General features: G+C 32.9%; 1 protein-coding gene across 1 annotated transcript in view; it reads left to right on the plus strand.

Moving 5' to 3' along the window:
- Nucleotides 1-2,734: 2,734 nt before the first annotated feature.
- LOC133198542 (uncharacterized) overlaps nt 2,735-26,157 on the plus strand; it is a 33,169-nt gene continuing 9,746 nt past the window's right edge. The window contains exon 1 of the mRNA XM_061334623.1: nt 2,735-2,768. Within this exon, the coding sequence (XP_061190607.1) occupies nt 2,735-2,768 (34 nt within the window). The remainder of the gene's footprint in view (nt 2,769-26,157) is intronic.

Below are 26,157 nucleotides of genomic sequence, written 5' to 3' on the forward strand. Positions count from 1 at the left end.
CTTAAGATTAGATTAAATCTGTTTAAGATCTTTTAAATGGGATGGGAACCACTTAGTTGTAGAAAACAGGCAGCAAAATTAAAGATATCTTAAAGATGCACAATGAATAAATGCCAGATAATCTACTGGAAATACTTCCAGAAAATCGTTGTAATACATCAATCAAAAATCTGAAAATTATGATATTCCAAAATGTAAATTACAGACTAATAGATGGTCATCGCTTATTCCTACTTTAGTTAATGAATGGAACCCATAATCACTTAAAATTAAGTTCATATTATAAAATAAATAGTATGTTTACATGTAAACGACATTTTATTTGACTACTGATTAAATCCTTTACCAAACAGATTGTTTGGATTCTTTCCAGGTTTTCTTTTCTTTCATTTTGATTTGAATTGATTTTCTAAAGTTTAAATTTTGATATATTGAATTACCTAATATTATTTTGGTTTGCTATTTTTTCTGATTTGATATTCATGAAAAGTAAATATCTGTACTTTAAAAAAACAATATTTCCTAATTTGCAATACAGACTATTGTAATGCGATGGACATTTGTGATGTACAAAATGCTGAGAATGTTTTGATAATATAGAAACTGTTTAACAGAGGTTAATGTTTTTTATATCATTGAAAATAGCAGGAATATATGCACATATTGTGACTTTTTAAATTTTTTTTTTGGGGGGGGGGGACAAAGTAACTCCAGAAATGATGTAAAAATCCTGTGTATTAAGTATACGGAACTTAAAATGACGTAACAAGAACCGAACTTTCAGCGAAATAAAATTTGGAATTCAACATTTGCTCATTATTTGAGTGCATGCTAAAGGACACAAAATTGCCAGTGTGGGGAAAGTTAACATAGACTAAAGTCTGTCATATGCGGTTATTATCAGGGGCTCCTACAGTTCTTTAGGTGGTCTTAAAGTGTGTCGAACATTTTGTAAAAAGTTCATTGCAACGAGAAAGTGACAAGGTTTACAATGACATAACAGTGCAATCTTTACTAGCACTATTTCTTCAGGTGTTTTATCCTATCTGAGGAAACGATAAACGTTCAATAGAGGTTTTGCTATGGTTGTTCTATATTTTCTCATAAAAAACAAATAGCACCAGTGTACTAGTTGTAATAGCTTCACCAGAACTCAATATGTTACATGCGTAACTTTTTTTTAATTGTTTTTGAGAGGCCCTTTATAGCTCTATTCCAATTATTCGCATATTGATGGATATTCAACTTTCATGTTTACTGGATAAACTAAATTCTGACGTCATTTTCTGAGTTATTACCTCTGAAAAACTATAAAGTACCGTCTTACTATGTGCACATTTTCCTGTTTTTTTAATGATCGTTGATATGTTATTAAACAACTGTCATACCTTTTCAAATATATTTCGTAATTTTTTACAGGAAAAGAAATTACTACAATCGATAACAAAACACGTATTTGAAACCTCTAGAGATGAGTAGACATCGTTCGGGATTAGTTGATAGGGAAGAAAGTCTTCCGGAACAGCAATTGACAAAGAAATCTAAGGAGGAAGCAGGTGTGGCAGAGTATATTTATTTTCGTTAAATAGTAACGCAGTACTCAAAAGTCAAACTCAAAACAAAAGATCTTTTTTAACTTTCTTTGATTATTATTTATCATTTCATATACATGTACTTTTATATAATAATGTAATTAGGACACATCGAAAACGTAAGGCAATGATATTATGAAACCAATGTTTGATTGACTCTTTTCTAATAGTATTTTAATTCTTAGCATTCTATTCCTTATGAATTTAAATCATAATATTAACACCTTGTTGTTTGAAATGTGAAGATAACGAGCAGTAATCATGCTCAAAAGTACATTTTAACAAATTGTGAGCAGGATCAATACGGACCCCTGAAAACGAATCAGGTGCCACAGAGGAGTAAGCATCCCCTGTAGACCGATCACACCACGTGTGCCCCTTTGTCGTGATCGGATACACAAAAAAATCCGTAGGAAATTTAGAGTGAAAATAATGGTCAAACAATATGCATTGAAGTCATCAGTCAAATTTCAACCAATCGATAGATCGTATTTGCAAAGAAGGTCATTTTATCGGCCTTAAAACAAAAACTTAGAGTCAATAGCTCGTATTCCTTCGATGATTTTGGATATTCTATTATTGCCGTTTCCCATCTTCTATGGATAGGTGTTTAATATGATGAAGAAAATGTTGATGTTTAGAAATTTATAGATCTGGCAGCACAGATTCATTTGGTTAGTAAATTTTGAATGAAATTGGAAGATGTAGATATAAATTTCAAAAACAATTTTTAAGTTGTAGAAAGAAAATATAGATAGATGGAAATGTTTCGAACTATACATACACTGGTAGTTGCACTGAATGCCGTAAATAAAAAATACATACATACATACATGCTTAAGAGATAAAGGGTGCATCTGTGCGACTTGATATATTACTAAGATTTAAAAAAAAAAAAAAAACGCAATCGTCTGTTATTTACTTACGAAATAGGTAATGTCTATGTTGCCCCCTTTTTGTTGGAGCAAATTGAACGGGCTTAATGTGCCACGGAAGAAGGCACCCAAGCCACATTTCTTTAGTGATCGATCGAACCCACTGAGGAATGTGTATGAAGAGGATTTTTTTCTTCCACATTCGGCTTTGATAAGAGACCATTCATACCTTGTCGGGATATTGCACAATTACCTTAGCGATTCTACATGGAGGAAGCTGGTTCTGCCCCTAATTATTCAGGTACGTAATAAATTTAATTTAAATATTGGGCGTTTTATTGGGGGTATTAAGGAAAGTTTAACTATTGCACGTATCAATTGATTCATGTTTCTTCTCAAAGGAATAACTGTCCACATCTATTCAGTTGTTGATATCATTAATTCAATTGACGAGATCAACAATTAAATTATTGCGAACATTATTATGAGTTTACTGCGGTTATTTTGCATTAGTAGCTCTTTGAAATATGTTGTTAAAAAGTGTTTCCATATGCACTATATATGAACAAAATATCATTAATAATAACACCAAGTAAATTGACTCCTGAACACATTCTATGACATGGTGTTTACAACTAAATTCAATTTCTGACACGTTGGTAATCTTTGTACAGATCAAACAAGCATACATTAAGTTTTCGATAGATTAATTCTTTATTTATTTTGCTCAATCCAACATATAATGCGCTGTAGCTCTTCACACCTTTTTTTCTTCTAACAAATCTTTTTCTACATATCTTAAAGTGTAATCTACATTCGTATTTACGTTCGAATGCCTCATATACGAGGGGTTATCAAAAAGTTCGTGGACTAGCGTCATAAAATTAAAACCGCTTTAGGTACATCAATGAATTTTTACACATTTAGTTAGCATCATCTTTTCTATCTATAGAATAAACCATAAATCATAATTTTTATTTTTTAATAAATTGTTAGTGTTTTTGTAAGCAAAGGTATGTCCAGGCGGCGCAACCTCTAATATGACGTTTATTTCTATCTGAGTGTAACTGAGAAAAACTCTTTAGATATGAGTATTTGTCATCATAAAAATCTCGTTAATTCAGGCATGTGGTACGACACATTTGTTCAGTAAAATTTGCAATTTTTACCCCATTCTATAATTTCTATGAAATTTTATCGTAAATTTTATATGGAGTGTCCAAACAATTATGGGCTTGAAAATAACGTCAAAAAGGGTGAGGGGTTTCTTTTTCAAACACTCTATAGAGTTTCGCTCCTGGAAAAACTGGTATTGACCTAAGGAATGTTTAAACTGGCTACAGAAAAATAAAATGCATCCAGAGTACTTGTTTTTTAATGCCCAAAAAGATTCAGAGAGATGAAATATGCAGTTAGTGTCGATTTGTAGTCAGGGTGTCTAAAGTCAGTCACGTCGAAAAGTGACGTTGATCATGTGTGGTAGAAATTGAACTACAACAAGCTAAGTATTCTGGCATAATCAAGTGAGGAACTTTCCCCATATAAAGATCCATTTACAATATTATATGCATTGAAAACAGCTGCTCGTGACATTGTAAATTCATATAAATAAGACGGGTTTAAGTCCTTACTTAACTCCATGTAATCTCATCAAGATAAGTGTATGAGGTAGAGAGAGCGGACATTAAGAAACAATGACGTTAAGCGGACGTCATGACACTAAACGGCGACAGCGCCGGGTGATCACATAAAGTCTTTTTAATTTTAGAATAATTTGGCAAATTATCAACGTATCAAGCTAAAATTTTCAACATTTCTTAAACTTCTGTTGTTTTATGTTCCGCATAAATTTTGTAAGCAAAGACTACATATTATTAATTTTATCGCGTCAGTCCACGAACTTTTTGATAACCCCTCGTATATATATATATATATATATATATATATATATATATATATATATATATATATATATATATATATATATATATATATATATATATATATATATATATTAAAGCAAGATATAACTGTCTCGAAATAAAATGTTTTAATTTTTGAAAGGTAACTTCAATACAAAACACTAACTATAAGATGTAAATTTATTTTTAAAACATATACATGTACCTTCGCATATATAGAAAATAAATTTATCATATGAGAAGCTAGAACTTACTGTTATAATAGTGGTTGATTTGATTAAATGTATGTAAAATACTTATATTGCAACATTTCATAGGGCTGGCTCTTAGTATCAAAATTAATTAGAATATTTTAATAGGTTCTTTTCAAATACCTAAATCAATATAGTATGTCAAACAGTATGTCAAATTTTAGATATAACACAAAGGCGTTTTCCTTTTTTATTCACGATATTAAAATTATTTCCGCCACTGGCTCTACGTATTTGTCACTCTATATCTTCACTTTACAGTAGAAGTTCAATATTAACCACACGCTGCACATTGTACACCATACTTCAAACAACGGGACCTACATACACAACAGAAAGTATGCACATAAAGGTGCACATACATAAAGCTTCATACAAGTTATAACCCACAGAACTCACCGTACACAATACTATTGTAAATGTACATGTAGTAGTGCATATAAAAGTGTATACTTTTATAAATAACGGAAAAATTATTTCACTTGTAACTTAACTTTCGTATTGTACCTATACTTACACACTTTACTTTTAAAATCATAATGAAACTAAATACTGAAATACTAGAACCAGATACTCTGAGCTAATACATACTACTTGCCATGATATTTCTAGTAAATACAAACCCTAAACAAACGAGACGAACATTCAAACGTAACTAATTTCAATTAAAATGTATGTACGTTGGAATAACAAATTTACCCCGGGACCGTAAGGTTTAAAAAACAGAGAAGAAAATGTAAATAAAATAAGTTGCTCACCTCAGCTGTCAGTGTCTGTAATCTTATCAAGGAAATCTTTGATTTTCTTCAAACTTTATTAGAGAATCGGCTTATGAGTAAAAGCTTAAGTTTTGCTTAATTTAAGAGGGAATCCGGTTCCAAGGGCGGAAGCCTTAACTTAGGTGAATAGCGATGTACCCACTGAGGGTATTCGATTGAATGATTGATTTATTAAATGATTTTACGCTGTCCTATTTGAGAAATTTTCACTTTGGCCATTTAGCCATTAACTGCTGAATTGCCCTGAATGCCAAGTATAGGTCTAAATTTGCAGCCGTCCACCGGCAAGAGGTGGCGTCTCAATATGAGTAAAAAAATCTCGAGAGAAACAACAAATAAATAAACAAACACTTTCGGATGCCTGGAGCTGGGGAAGGAACAGTCACTTCCTATGTTAATGTCATAGGTTTGTGGTGGCGCGGCAAACGAGAATCGTATCCCGGCCTCCTGATCAGGAAGTGAGAAGGGTATTCGAATGGAATGAACAAACTATTGAAAAAGGTTAGCAAAGGGTAAATGTTTAAAATATTATAATAGACAAAAAATACAGCGGAGTGTGACAGTTGTCTGAATATTAGCCTGCAAAAAAATAAACAAATAAAAAGCACATTTAACAACTTTAGTAGGTATGTATTGCTGCTGTCAACGACTGTATGTAAATAAATAAATGTTTGGGTAGGCAAAAAAGAAAGCAAATCTGAAAAAGTGTCTACGTGTGTATTTTTTTTTTTTGGAAGTTCGTGACATGTACATGCTTTGCAGACAGTTTAAACATATACATTGCAGCTATCAATCTGATTTTATAAATGAAATTTTTTTTTTGTTAAATGAATGACATGGTTAAAAATAGAGATAAGTTTATTAATATAAAAAAATCACTTATAAATTGCAAAAAAGATAAAGGAAAACAGTTCATATTAATCTGAACATATGATCATTATAATAATGACAAGGTTTACAAATTGCAACTTCCATCAAATGAGTACACTAAAATGACGTAATCACGATTTAAAAAAAACAAACAGATTCTATTATATAGATAGCAAATTGGATTTTCTATATAATAACATAATATAACATAATTGTATAGGAAATCTAATTTGCTCTTCATACTATAGAACCTTAATCTAAATTAATTTTATAAAACACTAGGTATAATTGGTCTACATGAATCTGAAGGTCTATCCGCGAAAAACCGTTGACGTTAAAAAATTTTTTTTATAAGTACGCCATTTATTTTGCATTTTGCACGCTTCATACTGAGATCTCTTCTTAATATACTGAATTAGAAACATCGAAGATAGGGCCCCGAACTCCAATAGATATATGCAAGGAACGTTCAAAAAATGTATATATGAACTTAGTGCGCAGAAAAAGATTTGACGACAAAAACGCACAAAAAGTCACACATATTATAAAAGAATCCTTAGTGATCAATAATATTTCATTTCAAAATATTGCAAATAAATGGCAATTTTGAATTATTCGACGTCAACAAAATCATTAAATATGAACACTCATATTTTCGGAAAGTCCCCCCTCCCCCCTTGTTTGATACACAGTTTGTGTTACCTTATCATTTCAAGTAGATATCTATATATCATTTCTAGTCCAGCAGGGGTCTAAAAACTAGTATAGTATTTTAATCTGTTTTGTTTTCAAACCCCAAAAACTGCAGATATTTTTAAAATACTGTGTGACGTCTGTCGCTACCAATCACCTCCTTAACCGTCTAGATCAAGTTTTTGTCAATGATATTCTTCCGTCCTCTCCCGGAGGTTCTGGAATTTTTTTGTGCTATTTGTGGACGGATGTAGGCATACTACTGATTCATTACATGTTTCATCAAGGATATTTCGGGTACATGTTGGCGTTTTCCCGAGGACATCGCATTTGCAGTTCTTTTCATAAGGAACATATCGGAGAATAATTACAATATTACTATAAGAACTTCGAATATTACCTCATAAATCTTAATTCGTAACAATGTAACAATAAAAAGAATCTTCAGAGAAAAAGGTCGCAAATTTTTAGAAAATAAATGATTAAAAGTATGGATTCTGGAAGTTTGTTTTTCAATATTTTGTCGTGCTCCGTACATCACCATCAACACTATCCAAACAGCAATATTTTGAGGAAAAATTTATTTCAAAACATTTTACCAAAATCTTAAAGAAATACGTTTCTGTAAAACTTCTTTGCTTTTTAACATCTTTAAGAGTAAACAATAGCATAGTTTGCTTAATTTTCGAACGTTACATGTTCTTTCAATTTAATTGACGACCTTTCCAATGTACTATATTTTTTTACAATTAGCTAAATATGAATAAATCGAATCAAAAGTATCATTATGAAATGCCCTTGTGGCTAAAATGTCAAATGCTCTCCGTATGTCTGTAAATTAACCATTATCAGAATCTTTCAGCCATTTATGTACTTAGGAAATACGGCTACTTAAACGACAGGTTTTGGGTCGAAACCAGAGTGACAAACTGTAATTAAGAAATTAAAAGATAAAGGAAAAAAATTAAAAACATTTTGCTAAACCGGGTATTGGATTCAGGGCAAATGTTATTCACTATCTATTAATCACCTGATTTAAAAACAAGAAGCCCATGGGCCACATCACTCACCTGAGCACTTTCGCTACGAAAAAAGCAGAAATGAGTTCAGTATTGAAAAGTTTAAATATAAAAGTGGTCGGGGAGGGGAATAATATGAAAAAACTTGAATCTACCCTACCTGAGGATGCTTCCACGTTTTATTTGACTAATTATGGCTTAAGTAGATTTTTCAAGAATTTTTCCTATACGTTTGATCTTCCATTTTCGCCTTGTCCTACCTCTGGGGATATGATTTCAACACACTTGAATCTACACTACCTGAAGATGCTTCTGAATTAATATGACAAATCATGGCCTTCCTGTTATTGAGAAGATTTTTTTTTTTGATATATCTTTTATATTCATTTATATAACTTTGATCCCCTGTTGTGGTCCATCTCTACTTCTAAAGGGTCATAATTTGAACAAATTTGAATCTGCACTACCTTAGAATGCTTCTATATTAATATGACAAATCATAACTTTGCTGTTCTTGAGAAGAAGACTTTTCCTATGTAAAACTTTGATCGTCCATTGTGGCTCCACCCTATCCCCGGCGGTCATGATTTGAACAAACTTGATCCTACACTACCTGAGGATGCTTCCATATAAATATGATCAATAAATGCTCAGCTTTTCTTGAGAATAAGATTTTTGAAGATTTTTCCTATGTATTCCTATGTAAAACTTTGATTGTCTATCATGGCCCCACCCTACCCCGGGGTCATGATTTGAACAAATTTGATTCTACACTACCTGAGGATGATTCCAAATAAGTTTTATATTTTCTAACCAAGTAGTTCTTGAGGAGAAGAATTTTAAAAGATGTCATTATTTTTTTTAATAATTCATTATTATCTGAATTGAAGGATACTCTGTGCCATGTTTGGTTGAAATTGGTCCAGTGGTTCTGAAGAAGATGAAAATGTGAAAAGTTTAGGACAACGACGACAACAAGGACAGACAACGGACAAATTTTGGTCAGAAAAACTCACTTAAGCCTTCGGCTCAGATGAGCTAAAAATGATACAACACACGTTTCTATTTCATTCGTCTGCAAATGAACAATAAGGTATACGAGAATGAAAATATACTTAAAAACATCAAATAAACTGTTTGATGAATGTCATAAAATTTTTGGTAATTATACTATCTAAATCTGTTGCCTTTAGTGCAAAATGTTTTTATGGAAATGTTGAAAAATTCAAAATTTATAACGAAGTTGTAAAAAATATTAGATATTTTTGCTCTAGAACAGTTAAGTGACAGTCTTTCTAACTCATGACGAATGGTTGCCCGCGTGGCGCGGTTGTTAGAGCCTCTGCTCTTACAGTTGAGGAGTAAGGAGCTGATCTTTACGTCGCGGGTTCGAATCCCACTGTGGGACATGGAGACCTGTCCTTCGGATGAGACCTATAAACCGATGTCCCGTGTCGCAGTAGATGTTATCACGAAAAAGATCCCTCACTGCTCAATGGCCCTGAATTGGTCACGGTAGCCTCGTGGTAGGGCGTTCTCTTCATGATCGGGAGGCCCGGATTCGATTCTCGTTCGCCTCGCCGCGTCAAATCTAAGAAGTAAACATAGTTAGTGACTGATCCTTCGCCAAGCATCCGGCATAAGAAGTGATTTTAGATGAGACCTTAAAAACCGAGGTCTCGTGTCACGGTAGGCATTGGCACCATAAAGAACCCTCACTGCTCAATGGCCCTGATTGCCGAGTGTAGGTCTAAAATTTGGAGCCCTTCACCGATATATGATGACGTCTCTATATGAGTGAAAAATTCTCGAATGGTACGTAAAACAATATATAATCAATCAATAATCAATGGCCCTTAGAGCCGAGTATAGGTATAAATTTGCAACCCTCCATCGGCAAGTGGTGGCGTCTCCATGTGAGTAAAAAATCTTCAAGAAGGACGTTTAACAAACAAACATGACCAATGTTATAATGCTCCAAAACGATATCTAATTATTAGAACACTTGCCAATATCATTGTCCCTAAGAAATGTACACTTTGTTTTTGTTTTCTTTGATTATAAAACTTGCTCATCCTTGGGCCTGTTTTAAAATTGGAGAATGATTCTTCAACAAATGCTTGTGTATATAGCTTCTCTGTTGTCAAGTACATGTACTTATTACACTGTACAGACTCCAAGTTTGATAATCTAGCTGAATGTCATTCATATACCCCGTGCTTGAAAAGCGGGAGGTATATATTGAAGGGCGTATATGACTTGAACACTTGAGGGTACCCATCTCCTATCTGCAACTCCTCCTATACAACTGGATAAATTTCAATGACACTTTTATAGAATCTGAATGATAAAGACATTGCCACTCTTTCTATAACGTGGATGGGTACCCATCTCTTATCCGCAACTCCTCCTATGGCACTTCATAAAATTTAATGAGACTTTCGCAGAATCTTCTCCACTTCAATGCCCGTAATATAACTGTAACAGAGATACATTAAACGCCCATATGTCTTACAAAGACAACAGTACGTGGTATTGTTGCCCAGAATTACTTTTTGTTAACTATGAAATTCTTTGGTGGCATATTCCTCCCCCTACACGCAAAATGAATTAAGTTAACTTGCAAGAAAAATACTGTATATGTCAACATGAAAGATGATTATATCAACAAGCAAACACAGGAAGAATCAAGAAATCAAGACCTTTCAGTTAAAATTGAAAGGCGGCTTTCAGTGACTTTTCAGTGGCCATTCAGTCACTGAATAGTGGGTACATTTCAGTTACCTTTCAGCCACAATTCAGGTACCTTTCATTTCGACCCTCACTCAGGCTTTCTGTAAGAATATTTTTTCTTACGTTCACTTTCTTCGTTTTTTTTTATTCGAAAATAGATTAATTTCATACCATTATAATAAGAAAAATTGAAATAAAATTTCTACGTTAAAAGATAAGCCGATTATTTAATAAAAAGATACAACTATAAGATAACTGAAAGGCCGCCAAAATATCTCTGCCAACAGAAGCCTGAAGGGTAACTGAAAGATCACAGAAAAGTCACAGGAAACATTTTACTTATATAAAGATTACAAAAGTTGTTATTTTAAAGGTTTTTGAAAAAGGTTTGTTTGTACCATGTGCCCTAAAGACAAATGTATTCCATTCTGTGATTATTTTATGCTTTTCAGTGTTCAGAATGTGTCTATGTTCCTGATTATCCTGTTATTAAACTCGAGGATGGGTGACAGGAATTCCCCCCTGCAACAAGAGCTGAAGATCTTGAAAGCCCTGATGTCCTTTCTGGCACTGGCTGCTCAGCTGAAATTGAATTAACACAATTATGTTTATTTTACAAAATGGTTTACCATTTTGATTAAAAAGCTGAAAGAATATATATATATATATATATATATATATATATATATATATATATATATATATATATATATATATATATCCAAAGTCTTTTCTTTGTAATAGAATGAAACCACTTTAAAACACTTTTTGAAATAGTTTCGGCCTTCATCAGTCGTGTTTTTTAAATGCATAGCTACCGACAATATACGTACAAATGAAAGGTTAATCTAGATGATTTTAAAACGAGAGAGAGAGAGAGAGAGAGATAACATATTTAATAGTATAAGCCATTTATTATAAGTATACAATTATTCTAATTCAAGCAAGAATTTGATTTTTGAAAGCTAGACTATTTTATATGCGAATTACTTGGTTTTAAGATTGCATTAAATTTTTTAACACTATTTTATAGAATGTAAGATTCCATATAAAATTTTATGAGAAAGCTTTGTAGATACTTTCGAAAAGTATCTGAAATTTTAATAAATAGATAACATTGAAAGGACAAATTCCCTAGCCCATCCTTTCCAACGAGTCGCGGCATCTTTCACGAATTTATCTAAACAAAATGTGTGTAAAACGTTTCTGTCTTGTCTTCTGAAAAAGTTTCCAAACAAATTCTGAAAAAGTACTGTCATTCGATTAATAATTTTATATGTGACCTGATGGTCCTTCTCAAATGCAGGAATCAAGTATCAACCCCCCCCCCCCCATCCTTTACAAGCTGGTAGAGATGCACCACTTCCCTTGGGTAGTTGGCATAGGCAACTTTCTATCGCATTTTCTTTAGCAACTTATTGAGGCTTTTTTCACTAACTTAGTATAGCTTTTCCAAACAAAATAAATAAATAAATTAACAATAATAAATAAAACTAGAGCGAGCTCGTTGCAAAGGAACGAATAGGTCTTCCGTTGGAGTTGCGGGAGGAAGAAGTGATCTTGCGTCAATATCATGCCACATTCTAAAGTTATATATACATGTAAGCAATCTTGTAAGGGGAAGCAACTTACAATGTAAATGTAAAGGAATGAACGTGACCTTGAACATTCCAAATGACCTTGCGTCAAGCCATGAGACACTCTGGTTATAAAATCCAATCTGTGTGTTACCGACTTGAAAAGTTCACAGTGACACATGTTCTTTTAGTCCATACATCCAGTCGAAACATTTTATCCTTAGTGACCCTGAACTTGATTCAAGGCCATGTCACACTCTGCATGATACCAGCAATGTTTTACTAGTAGAAATACGGTAGCGAATTTACAGTTTCTCTGTCAGTGACCTTGACTCGTCCAAATGATCCTGCATCGAGGCCATAACACACTGGTTAAGAGCAATCCCAATCTGTGGGTTTCTGACTGGGTAAGTTCAGCCATGTTTTTCAGACCATACATCAAGTCAGAATAATTTGTTAGGTTGAACACAATGATTTAAAAATTCATTGAGAATGTTTTATGTCCAGTTTGGATAAGTAGTAAAACGTGGAGATCGGTCCTTTGGATGAGACCGTATAAACTATGGTCTTGTGTCGGGGTAGGTGCTAGCATGAAAAGAATTCGTCATGTTATAAATTTTGAATTTACCGGGTGACAGTAAATGCAAAATTTACATGACATGCAAATTTTGTATTTACTGCCAACCGGTAAGTTCAAAATTCACAACATGACAGATCCATGGCATTTGATTCCACCTCTGATTTTAAAAGGTTCGTGTTTGCACTGCTCCGATTTGTATTCTTTGAATGGTTTTTTAAGCTTGAATACTGATCATTTTCTGCGTATTTCATCCCTTACTGCTCAAAGGACATTAGTACCATGTACACTGTACATGTATAAATTCACCATTCACCATTTATATCCTCTTAAAATTTTAATTCCATCTATTTTGTTAACATTAAATTGCTGGAAATATATTAAAAAAAATCCGGAATGAAAATAATAAATGTTAAAAATGAAATTTATTTATCGTCGGAAGTGCAATGCAAAATTCCGGAAATCAAATGCACCGAAAATGGTATCCCCCTCCCCCAAGAAACTAAAAGTACACACTTCAACGCTCAATTTACCACTCCAATGAACACATAAAAATGTAACATTTTTTTTTAAGTTTTAGAAATTAAATAAAAGACTTTAAAAGTTTATAAAATAGGAAAGCTTAGTCACGGATATTAATCGTTGCAGACCTTTTTTTTCATTCATTTGACGATTCGTGAATAACAAATGTCGCGTATGATTATTGGTTTACATTAAAATAGGTTGTGGATTTCTCTCGGAATTCAACACCAGCCCTCACCTACATGTATACATACCTGAACAAACCAACCGATTGACATTCTCTGCTCTGAAGAAAAACATTGTATATATTTAAGGGGGGGGGGGGGAGGGTGTACTTATCGTGATGAGAGGAAATTTGACCACCTGTCAGTCCATTCAACATGAAAGATTACTTTGGAATATTTGCATACAACTGCGTGTCTTTCTTAGAACCAAATTAGTATTTGTTAGAAAAATTAAATAATTATTTAGCTGTTTAAGATTTGTTATATAATTGTAAGAACCACTTTATTTACAGAACAAATGGTAAGAACCACTTTATTTACAAAACAAAGTCTCATCCTTTTATGGACGCCGTGATATATTTGATAGGCTGTTTAATTACTATTCGGATATATTGTCATTCAAAGGACTAACAGATTTTTTTTAAAATATTACCAAAGGTCCTGGTCTAAAACAAATTGACAAACCCAGACAACGCCGTTTTTTTTAAGAACACTTAGGTCTGAAAACGTTCGTTTATTGAAGTTAATTTGGATGAAAAGTCCGACAATTTTCAACCCCGTTTGCTATAATTTACCGAAACGGATCTTTTTTCCGTATAGTCGAAATGCATGGACAACGGATAAAAAACCGTATGCTGATCATTCAAAACAAATCATTGCGATTGTGTAGTTAATTTATGGAGACATGTTTTTTTTTCTGTTTTTCCTTATCTGTGAATTACACGTTTGCATTGTACACAAGCATGTGTTCATACCGCTGTTCATACGTGCTATCAATGTGATCAGAGAAAACAGGATATCCCCGAGCAATTTATTTCTAATTATAAAAACACTCAATGAAAACAATTTAGGTGAAAATAAATCTACTAATATCTACTAATATCTATTAAAACAACTCATTATCAGCTGAGCAGACCGATAATTTAAGTATCTCAAATAAACAGAAATTCAATAATTAAGAAAAGATTAAAGTTAATTGATAATTTATTGTAGTGATAATGAGAAACATACAGTATACAAAGGCGGATCCAGGGCTGGCGCGCCAGGCACACTCCCCCCCCCCTTTTGAATTTTTTGTATGTATAACTCATATATTATTATAAAATCGAGGAAAACATCTCTTATATGTAAGAATTCGTCAGCTTCCGGGGCTTCGCCCCCGAACCCCCACCAGGGCTTTGCCCTAGACCCACTTGGGGCTTCAATGCAGCCCCACAGACCCCACTGCCTTCTACTGCCCCCTCCTATGAAATTCCTGGATCCGCCACTGGCATATAGGGAATTTTCTATTTTTTGGGGGGGGGGGTATTCTGAAAACTCGGGATGTATATAAATATTTTGGGCGCTCTTCCATGTAAAACTGCATGAACTTTCAAACATGTTCAAGTAAAATCGTGTAATTGGGATATTCTGTTTATTCGACGAAATAAAAGAAATGTATAAGTTTATTATTCTGTACAATACAATTAAAAGTTTGGTAGCAAAAAATGCAAACTCAGAAGTGATTAATTTAATTTTCGGTTTTCCCGAGAATTGGAAAAGTCACCTCCACTTACAATTATCACGCATGTGTACATGCAGTTTAAAACATGAGACAGAAGAACAAATTGGTGCAAACCTAGTGGTTAACTCGGCTATTAAAATGCGTAAAACTTGAAATGAATAAATGCACAGGCGGTTAGGATTGATAAAAATAAGCGTGATATAGAGTGAAATAAAATAATATGTAAGACTCGAAATGATTTAAAACCCAATTTTCCATTAATCGCTATGGGTGCATATTGCATTTTAACACCGATATGACCACGGCTCACTGATCTCTGCCGCCACGTGAGTGGTTTACAAAATTTAAACACAAAGCGATAGAGTGGAGTGTAAACTGTGTGCTGTAAGAAGGCGTGAATTATTGTATGCTTATAGGTATTATTTTATGTATATTGCTTATTTAATATTCAATGAAAAATTAAATGAAGGAACAAGAGAGTGATTGTTCTGCCACAATAATTGCTTTTATTCAGCAGAAAGTTAACCTTACAAGGATATGGTAAAAAGCTGTAACAAACAAAATATGAAAAATCAATGACAGATATGGCTTTCCATAAAAAAAATATACAAACAGGTGTTGTTCAGATTAAAGCGAGCAGATAAAATTTTACACAGTAATAAAATACTTAAAATGTGTGATAGTTAACCGTATTACATCGAAAACATATTATTATATGTATAGATCAAATTTATATACGACAATACATGATTCAAAAAAACGATGTACATAGTGGCGCACCATACTCCGAGCACATGGAATTAAAGATTTACAAAGTTTACAAATATGCAAAGGTTAGCATCTTCAGCAATTAACACGCAGGTAAATGAGATAATGAGCAAGTGATTTAACATAAAATAAAATCTATTAACAACTTACACTGTAGATAGCAGGGGTTCTAAATGGACAACAAATTCAACGTTGATGTATGGCGGCAATCTCAGACACAGATAACTCGTACAATAAATGAAAAGTTCGTACCTCAAACTATTCAATAAAAATAGCCAAATAGCAAAATATCAAAAGGAAGCCATAACAGTGATGGTAAAAATCATACGTATATTACTTTACACAAGTATTAATACTTCCATCACTAATTGCAATTATTTGCTGTCGCACCTTTTCAATTACAATTGAAGTAGAATACAAAACACGGGATAGAGAAATAATTTTTTTTTAAAATCATTTTCTTGTGTCGACATTGAACAGGCTGGTGAAAGCAATTAAAATTCGAAATGATTTTATGTAATAGTGTTTGGAATTAAGATTAAATCAAAGATGAGATTAAGTTATTTTAAAGATTCGATATAAATAAAAAACATAATGTTTCATTAATCGTTGTTCCTACACAATGGATTTAAAACGCGATCACAGATATTTGTTTTCTTTACATGGTTTATGACCGCAAATGGGTGGTACACTGGTGACCTCGGCAACGTGGAATCGCGGGTTGTGTTACATAGCTGTAAACATCGAGGTGAACATGGAGAACGTAAAATGCGTACAGTTTATGATCAAGAATTCTTCGATCCTTAAAGTTTAGTATTACTTATATAGTTTGTTATAACAATAAACGAAGAAAGATACATTTAATTCCTTCCTTTATTTGAAGACGTGTTCCCTTTAAAACTAAATTAAAAAAGAAAAGAAAGTTGTAAAAAATAAGTTATTAGTGAACCACAGAACATGTTTAAAACCTTTTTAAGGAGAAAATTAGCATTAAATACAGTAGGGTATATTATTTATAGCAAGTTTGTTTAAGTTATACACATGGAAAGTTCTGATCTACTTGCCGAATGAAAAAGCTTACCTGTTTACGGGACCTGCTTTTATCCTACATATTACGCAATACCCGAACAAAACAACATTTTTTATGAGATCAATAAGGTGTTAAAGAACAAGTTTAATTCCGCAAACCATATCGAAATATTTACCGTTTTTGAGTTATAAAGCGAAAACTTTCCAGGGCTCTAGATCCCTAATATTAGGGGCCAGTCCCTTTCAAATGATATCAAACGAGAGCTCTTGCAATTATGCACAACTTTTATTCTACATGTTTTAGCAAAATATTTTTATTTTTAAAGATATAAAGGAGAATATGTCAATTTTTTTTCCCGCGTTCTAATTTTTGACCCCTCTCTAGCGCCATTTTTAATGCAAAAATCAAAGAACAAAACCGATGTGCACAACTTAAATGTTTCTTCTTTTCAATTTCAAAGGGTTTTGTGCTCCAATTATTACAGTTTCAAAGTCTCCAAATCAAAGGCATTAAAATTTCAATCAAAGGAGAATAACTCATGAACAGAAGGTTATTTCCGAATTGTATTTCAGTATTCTGAAAGTGTTTTGTAAAGTTTAAAAGCTCAGAAATTTTGAACAAAATTCGTTCAGGAATGAGGAAGATATGAAGCTTCAAAGTTGGCGTCTAGGAAAAAAAGAATAATAAGAATAATCTTAATCATCTGAATCAGTAGAAAGTTTTTCCTTTGGAACGGAAGACCTTTATAAAAATCACAGGAAGAAACAAGACCTTTCAGTTAAAACGGAAAGGCGGCTTTCAGTGACTTTTCAGTGGCCATTCAGTCACTGAATGGCAGGTACATTTCAGTGATCTTTCAGTTACCTTTCAGTCACAATTCAGGTACCTTTCAGTCACCATTCAGCGGACACATTTCAGTCATCTTTCCGTCGCCTTTCAGTGACCTTTCCGTCGACTTTCAGTGACCTTTCCATCGTCTTTCAGTGACCTTTCAGTCGTAATTCAACTACCTTTTCATCGGCTTTTCATTGGTTTATCAGTAGTTATTATTAATTTTTTTTTTAAATAAAATAATTCACATTTTTAAACGTGTTTTCTTACTGAATATAAAATTCAGATAAGTAGAACTGGTAATGGCTATATTTTCAATCGTCTTTAAATTGTTTACTAAAATGTTAAATTGTGATTATTAACTGTAACATTTATATCTAAACATAATTTTATTCACATTTTAAAATGTGTTTTCTTACTGAATATAAAATTCAGATAAGTAGAACTGGTAATGTTTATATGTTCAATCGTCTTTAAATTGTTTACTAAAATGTTAAATTGTGATTATTAACTGTGGCATATATGTGTAAATATAATTTTATAAACATTAAAGATTACAATTCAACTGTGGACTCATAAAATTCAAAATGATTTTCGAATTTCTAGTTTGTTTCAAGAAAATTGATCTAGAAAAAGAAAATTATTCAAATGATGAAAAATAATATTCGTATCAGAATTTAAGAATTGTCTATTTTTTTTCTTTCTGTAAAATCTCTAAATCTATGAATATTTTCACAAGCTTATTCAATTTGATAAGTTGTTAAATGAATAAACAGACAGTCAATCTGAAAAAAAAATCGAGGATATCGTTTAAAATGCTCTTAAAATAAGCAAGAATTTTTTTTTCTTTTTTTTCAGCTCTAAAATATTTTTTTTAAATTATTTCATATCCATCTATCACAGCATATAATGCGGTAAGTTTTCATGGAAATATCTGGTTATGAAAGACGAGATAGAATCAGGCCTTCTCTGGAAGAAACGTAAATAAATACTGCAAATTTTGTTTCTTAATTGTTACAATCGCATAATATTTTAGCTTCTAAAGGATATCGTTTTAAAATTATTTTAAATAAACAGAATTAATTATATATGCCTCTTGTGGAAGAACCTTTATATTGTTAATTTTGTTTCTTGATTTATAAAATAGCACGATAATTTAGCATGTTAAAGATATTGTTTTAAGAATTTACAACGTTTTCCGAGATGAAGATTCAATACTGTTCGTTATCTCCATATATTTCATCTTGAATCATTTCTTTAGAGAAAAAAAAAACAGGTGCCCGTCGCCGATAATTGTCATCATCCTGATAGGAGATGTGTAATTAATTAGTCAACCCCAAAAATCCGCGCAATTAACATAGAATATACAAAAATGTATACCATACATATACACATTGTCCAGCTCCTCGCTACAACATGTGAGCTGGGTGTCCCAATTCGATTTCCACAAATTTATTGATTTTAAATCATGATATATTTAATAAGTCACCGTGGATAGTGTCACGGTCTATCAAGTGGGGGGTCCCGGTTCTATCCCGCCTTTTGGCATCATTTTTTTCTTTTAATCACTTTTTTTTCTCATTTTTTTAACTTGAAAATAGATTAATTTAATACCATTATAATAAGAAAACGTGAAATAAAATTTCTAAGTTAAAAAATAAGCCGAATATTCAATAAAAAGATACAACTGAAAGATAACTGAAAGACCACTGAAATGTATCTGCCATTCAGTCGACTGAATGGTAACTGAAAGACCACGGAAAAGTCACGGGAAAGGAACTTTTCAGTGACCTTTCAGTGGCCATTCAGTGAGCATTCAGTTACATTCCATCGACTGAATGGTGTAATTTCATCCTGTGAATAAACATGTATAAACAATTACTTTCTTTGAAGAACACTTTTACGATCTTTTTTTTAAATACGTACATATAATTATAGATAAATACTGTTGCTTAAAGTAACGCTCAGTATGAGAGCCAATCTGTAAGTAAGTATTGTAAGACTTCAATACCAAACCCATGGAGAGAAATATCATAAGCATTTATGCCTGCTTATTTATCCATTTTAGGTAGAGCGCTCGCTCCGTGATCGGAAGGTCGTTTGTTCGAATTACGTCCGCCACCGACCCAAGTCGATAAAAACTAGGTAGTAACTGTTCCGTAGTCAAGCGCTCGGCACTTTGGAGTGAAAGTTGCGGGTCTTTCGGATAAGACCTTAAAAACCGAGGCTCCGTGTCACGGTAGGTTCAAACTTTTTTTCTCAATTTTTTTTTCACAACTAATTTCCCCCCAATACACTTAATTCCTAAACTTTACCTATGCTACAGCAAACAGAGGTGGAAGGGGGGGGGGGCAGTCTCTCAGTAAACATTTTCAAAGTTTGGAAAAAAAGTGGGAAGGGGTCCTACGTCCCTGATTCATCGTGGCTGATAAATAATTTGTTTTCAGACTTGTCCACACTGACAGATAATTTTGTTCCACAGTACTTATTTTAAATTGTGTGATACACATACACCGCTGTAATTGGATGAAAGAATTTAGTGACAGGTAACCTTGCTGAAAAGTGACCCAATCATCTGATACAGCTGTTTATTTTTTTCCCCGAAATTCTTTCTGGACCTTTCTGTCACTTTTTCATTCCAGTCTTCTTTTAACTTCACTGGATCCTCGACAGATAAGAAATTACAACTCTGGTATATGTGGAATGATCTTAAGTAGAATAAACGGGTGAAAAAAATAATTTTTACTAGGTGAAATATGAGCCTTTGTTTTTATATGCATAATATTAAAGGCAATATCTGCAATATAAACTTATGCAGATGCAATACGCCTATATTGTGCGTGGAATTATAACATCTGAAAATATATTGAAACATCAACCGTGCACTTGTATACTGAAACGCAAAAGAAACGCAACGTTCTAATTTTAAGGGGAAAATTATATACAGGTTATAACTTTGTACTTATAAAAGTTATGATATCTACAACTTTGCCAAATCAGTAAATTAATTGATTGATTTTCATTCCATTTCCGGAAGTTGATTTTGAGCCCTTTTAACAGAAAACAAAAAAATGCATGTTTAATAAAACATTTGGTAATTATTTGGGTTTTCAAGGGTTTGTAGCTGTTAATCATAAGTGTTGCACTCATATTCCGAGAAAAAAATCCTTCTTTCCTTTCCCGATGTTATGCCAATATTCCCTCAAAATGACTGAAAGCACTCATTTTTATTGCTCTTATTGGATATTCTCAAAATAAAGGTAAAGGACAGTTGCAGATGCAAATATGCACTACATAACGACTCATCAGCTCATGCCTTTCATAAGCATGAATGACAGCTCTTTGACCGGAAGTCCAAGGGTTACTACACTACGCCAGGTTTGAGAAAATTCGACCTCAGTGTCTGAAAAACAGGCACTTAAAAATGCTTAAGAATATTTATTTTGCTCAGATCAAGAGATTGATAAACCTAATGCATCGTAGAATCGAGCTGCAATTGTTGTACATGGCGGACTACCACGCTGTAATTCAATGGTCGGAAGGGGGGATGTTTTAAGAGTTATGAGTTCCTTTTTTAGGTTTAAAGATAACATTAAAAATGAATACAGTAAGGTAAAAAGTAAATTTACAAACATCAGATATTGTTTTAAACGTTAAACCTACAAAGAAGGTTAAACCTAATAAGGATGTTGCGTTTCTTTTGCGTTTCAGTATATAAATGACTGAAAATACAAGACTTCAGAAAATTAATTAATCTGATCAATCCTGACCAACGACATCCAAAAGATTGGGAATTTATCCCCCCTTCCAAAAAATGTGTTGCAAGGGGACCTATTGTGACGTCTTCTTTGAGTTTATTGCGTAATTTATTTACATATATGCAGACGTCAACTGGGCCGTTTCAGTAGCAAAATAAAGGCTAGAATTTAAGCATTTTCTTTTCTGCAATAATACTTTTAGTGATTTCATTTGTCAGCTGAATATTTTTATTTTATTGCTTTAGTATATTGAATTGATCTCTTCCCTTCTTGATGGCAACATTTATCAAGTGTAAGGCTTATTTATATAAAATGATATGGCAATTTGTCATTTCTATAAAACAGTTTTTATGGTATTTTTTATGGTATTTTCATGATAAATATATTTGTATGAGCAATATAAATCTGGTCAATCAATGATAATTTTTTTAACATCATTACATGGAATACGCCATTATTATTACTCATAAGAATTCGCCTCTCGACTAACTTGGTATCCGCCACCGGAAATGACAAAATTAGCATACTGCACATTCCTCGAGAAAATTCTTACCATTTGCTTGAGGGGTGTGCATTAATTCAATTTTGGGAATTTGTTGTAAAAATGGTGGGGAAAATAGCAATTTCCGGAAAGAACTGATGTTTTAACCCCGTGAATACCTCTAATCAACGAACTTGCGAAATTTTGTTATGCATATATCAAAAGTACCAATCTTCTTCTACATGTACATAGTAGTTATATTTTTGCAAACGTGTATATCAAAATATGAAAAATTTTGGGCCTTCGAATAATACTTAGTTCTTTCCTTTCTTGAAAAATTAATTATTATATTTTTTATGAACTAAAATGTCATTTACATTTTTGTCTCTTCTAAAGGCAACAATGTGTTTGTGTTTGAATGCGTTTTTAAGATGATCAGAGTTTTCCAGGATTTGTTGACGCTTTTTTAAAATAGAATGGGAACGCATTCTTTTTGAAAATTCTACAAAGCAACAATTTTTTTCTTCGAATTTTTTTTATGTTAGTGTGATGCAGTTGTTTAGTCACAAACTCAAGAAATCAAGATCTGTATGGATCTTTTTTTGTTTTTTTAAAACATAGTTTTCTTTTCAAATATCTTCAGATAATAGTTTAGAGGACCCCATGGCGATGAGTTTGCTCATGTTATATTTACAAAATTTTTCAACAGGTAAATTATAGTGAAGTGAAACAAAATATCCTGCAGCCGAATTTATATATTAAAAATTAAGTTTGACTGTTTAGTAAGGCTGCATCCTATTGGTGTCTAACAAGTTTCGTATAACCCTCGCAACTCTCCTACCCAGGTCACATATGTCATTCTGACCCGTTGAAAACGGGTAGTCCAGCCTTTTATCCCACACAAGTCGTCTCGGCAACCGCAGACCGTAAACGCGATCATCAAATGCACCAGTCTCCAGCCCCATGTCAAACGTTGAAATATATATTCGATCTTTTACATTTGTATTGTATAATTTTTATTCATATTTTATAATTTTCCATTTATATTGTATAGTTTTTCATTTGTATTATATAATTTTTCATTTGCAATGTATCGTATTTATTTGGATTCTATAATTTTCCATTTGGATTCTATAATTTTCCATCTGGATTGTATAACATTTATTTGTATTCTATATTTTCTATTTGTATTGTAAAAAAGTCTTTTGTAATATATATTTTTTATTTGTATTCTATATTTGTATTCTATATTTTCCATTTGCATTGTATAGTTTATAATTTGTATTGTAAAATGTTGTATTTTTTGTCACTTTTGGTTTGTGTTTTTTTTTTCGGATAGAAAGAGGGGTTTTCGTACTTAGGGTTTATGCTAAACAAAGAAAAAAAAATTGGAATGGCCTTGCAGACAACATACGCAAAGTCTACAAAATGATGATTGTCTATACAAGGGCGACAAAAGGTCTCATTATTTGTTTGTTTGTGTTTTTTTTAATTTTTGTCCATTTAGTTTCCTCTTTTTGCATAGACAAATGCTTTTGCACCGAAAAATTGATGGTAATGAATCCAATGAAAACTTAAATGTACAAAGAGTTGAAAGTGAAAAACACACACACACACAAACACACACACACCCACCCACACACCCACCCACCCACCCACACACACACACACACACACACACACGTGCAAATGTATAGGAGGGGGTTCAGAGGTTACACCCACCATTTTATTTTTAGAGTAATTGGATCTGAATAGTGAAGTAAGCAATTAAGTTAGACCCCCTTTTTTTAACTAAACATAAATATATGCAGGGACCACCTTGTCATTTATGAAGTTTATGTGTCAACAAATTTCTGAGCTGGCTATTTGTTTTTGAGTGGGTATTCCCTAAGGAATATTCTTCGATCCGCTTATATATACATATTGTAAGTATATCACATACCTATTCACTTATCAGCCGCTAGTGCATATAGTTTTAGAATATACATAGGTTCATGTTTGTATACTGAAAGGAAAAAGAAATACAAGGTATTATTATATGCGAAAAATATTTTTGACTTTGTGGCCGAAAATTATGAGAATTGGTCAGAGGTGTATCTTGGTAACTGTGCACTAAAATCGGTGTTCAAAATTACTCAACCGTGAAATGTATGACGTCAGGTAGGAAAAGTGGTAAAAAGCCAAAAACACGTGCATATTAATGATGTCAGATTTGTTAACAGATTTTATAGTACTATTTGATGCACTGGAGGTATACACATAGTTTTTCAGTATTTACAGTCGCTATGGATTTCTTGTATTCATGGTACGGCGATGGAAGTCTCATGGGGTCTTGTAATTGAATTGCCTATGTGAAGGAAAAGATAACAACATGTTACTGTGCAGTTCGTTATTAATTTTCAGTCGTAGAACATTTTATCCGTCATCAGAGGAACAGGAATGTTTTCCAACCAACCGTGACGGTGACGTTGGCGCGTAACAACGTCATTTGAAAATAAGGTTTTTCATCCTACCACCTGTATAATCGCCACTGTATTACCACTGAAACCGCTTCCAATACAGTAAACAATCATAAGCATTACATTTACCTTAAAACTGAAAGAAATTTATTGCTCTTTTTTAATCCGTGAGCTCGTCAATCTTACGTCCGTGATACTCTCACTCGGGCACATGTGCGTCGTTAGCCTAATTATTCAGCATGTCCCCCCTCCCCCCCCCCCCAGGAAAATGTTGTCAGCCTTTGTCAAGACTTTCTCGTAAATATTCACATTTACAAAATCAACTGGCATCAGTAAATTCTATCTTTTTTTCCAATTGAAAATATTTGGGACTAACTGGACGCTAGGTTTGAAGGCGTCGGTAAGCCCAGATACTCTAGACCAACTAAGGGATGCCCTATCGGAAGGGTTGAATAAATATTCCTATGAGAAAGATAAATGCTCTGATGAACTTCATGCACATGAGAGTCAAGGTTGCGATAGACGTGCGAGGGAGATATTGAGAATTTTTATTTTCATTTTTCATGAACCATCATTTGAATTTGAATAACTCATAAATTATCCGTCAAAATCAAATGAAATTCTGGAAACCGTTGATTAAATATGAGTTTAGATGTTAAATATCAAAACAGGACAATATCTTCGAAAAAATAGCAATAATTCACTTCAAAAGTCTACCCTGCGTTTCTTTTTCTTTTTAGTATATATATTGCATACAACAGAAATAAGATAAAGTTCCTGAAAAACTCTAAGCAAAGTAAACCTTTCAGGAGGGGACGACGATATGGTCTGACTGGATTCTAACAGCTACTTGTATATATTATGCACAGGAAAGACGACAAATTGACACATTTGACAGCCATGCATTGTAGTTTCTACTGACAGGCTACAGGCTTATATCAGGAAAAAAATCCCGCATGAAGCTTTCCCCACCCCCCTTTTTTTGTAAAAACTCAAAAAATAACGATTTCATGAATTGACGTTTATTGTGAAACCTGTTTTATTATGTTATTGATATTGTACTTCTGATGCTATTATATCATTTCCGTCAAGGATAAAACAGCGAATATGTACATTTTACTGATAAATTGATTGGGGGGGGGGGGTGTTTAAAAATTAACCGATACATGGGTCTTAGTTTATTGATATGTGAATAATGTACTTTACTTTTTTACATATAAATAAGGTACATACATTTTTATAAACCAAGACCCAAGTACCTATGTAAAAAATAGCTTTTAACGCCCTATGAATAGGCCGAGTATTTTATGCAAAAGACTGTATAAAAAAACTGAAATGTATTTATCAAAGATTGTACAGCTTTAATGGTATGAAATATATGGAAATAACGAACAGTATTCAAGCTTAAAAGTCCATTAAACAATATAAAATATGAGCAAAGCAAACACTGACCTCCAAAACATCAGAGGTGAGATCAGGTGCCATGGAGGAGTGAGCATCCCCTGCCGACCGGTCACACCCGCCGTGTGCTCCTTGTCATGATCGGGAAATAACGGAAAAATCCGTCGACAATTCAGTGTGTAAATATGGCCTAACAATTAGTATCAAAAACGTCAGTCAGCATTTGACTCAATGATAAATTGTATTTGGTGACAAGGTCATTGTATCGACCATAGAACTTACGAAATGATG

The sequence above is a fragment of the Saccostrea echinata genome, unplaced genomic scaffold (assembly GCF_033153115.1).
Source record: "Saccostrea echinata isolate AGI-Se365-2 ecotype Australia unplaced genomic scaffold, CSIRO_AGI_Sech_v1 ptg000033l, whole genome shotgun sequence".
Taxonomy (NCBI): domain Eukaryota; kingdom Metazoa; phylum Mollusca; class Bivalvia; order Ostreida; family Ostreidae; genus Saccostrea; species Saccostrea echinata.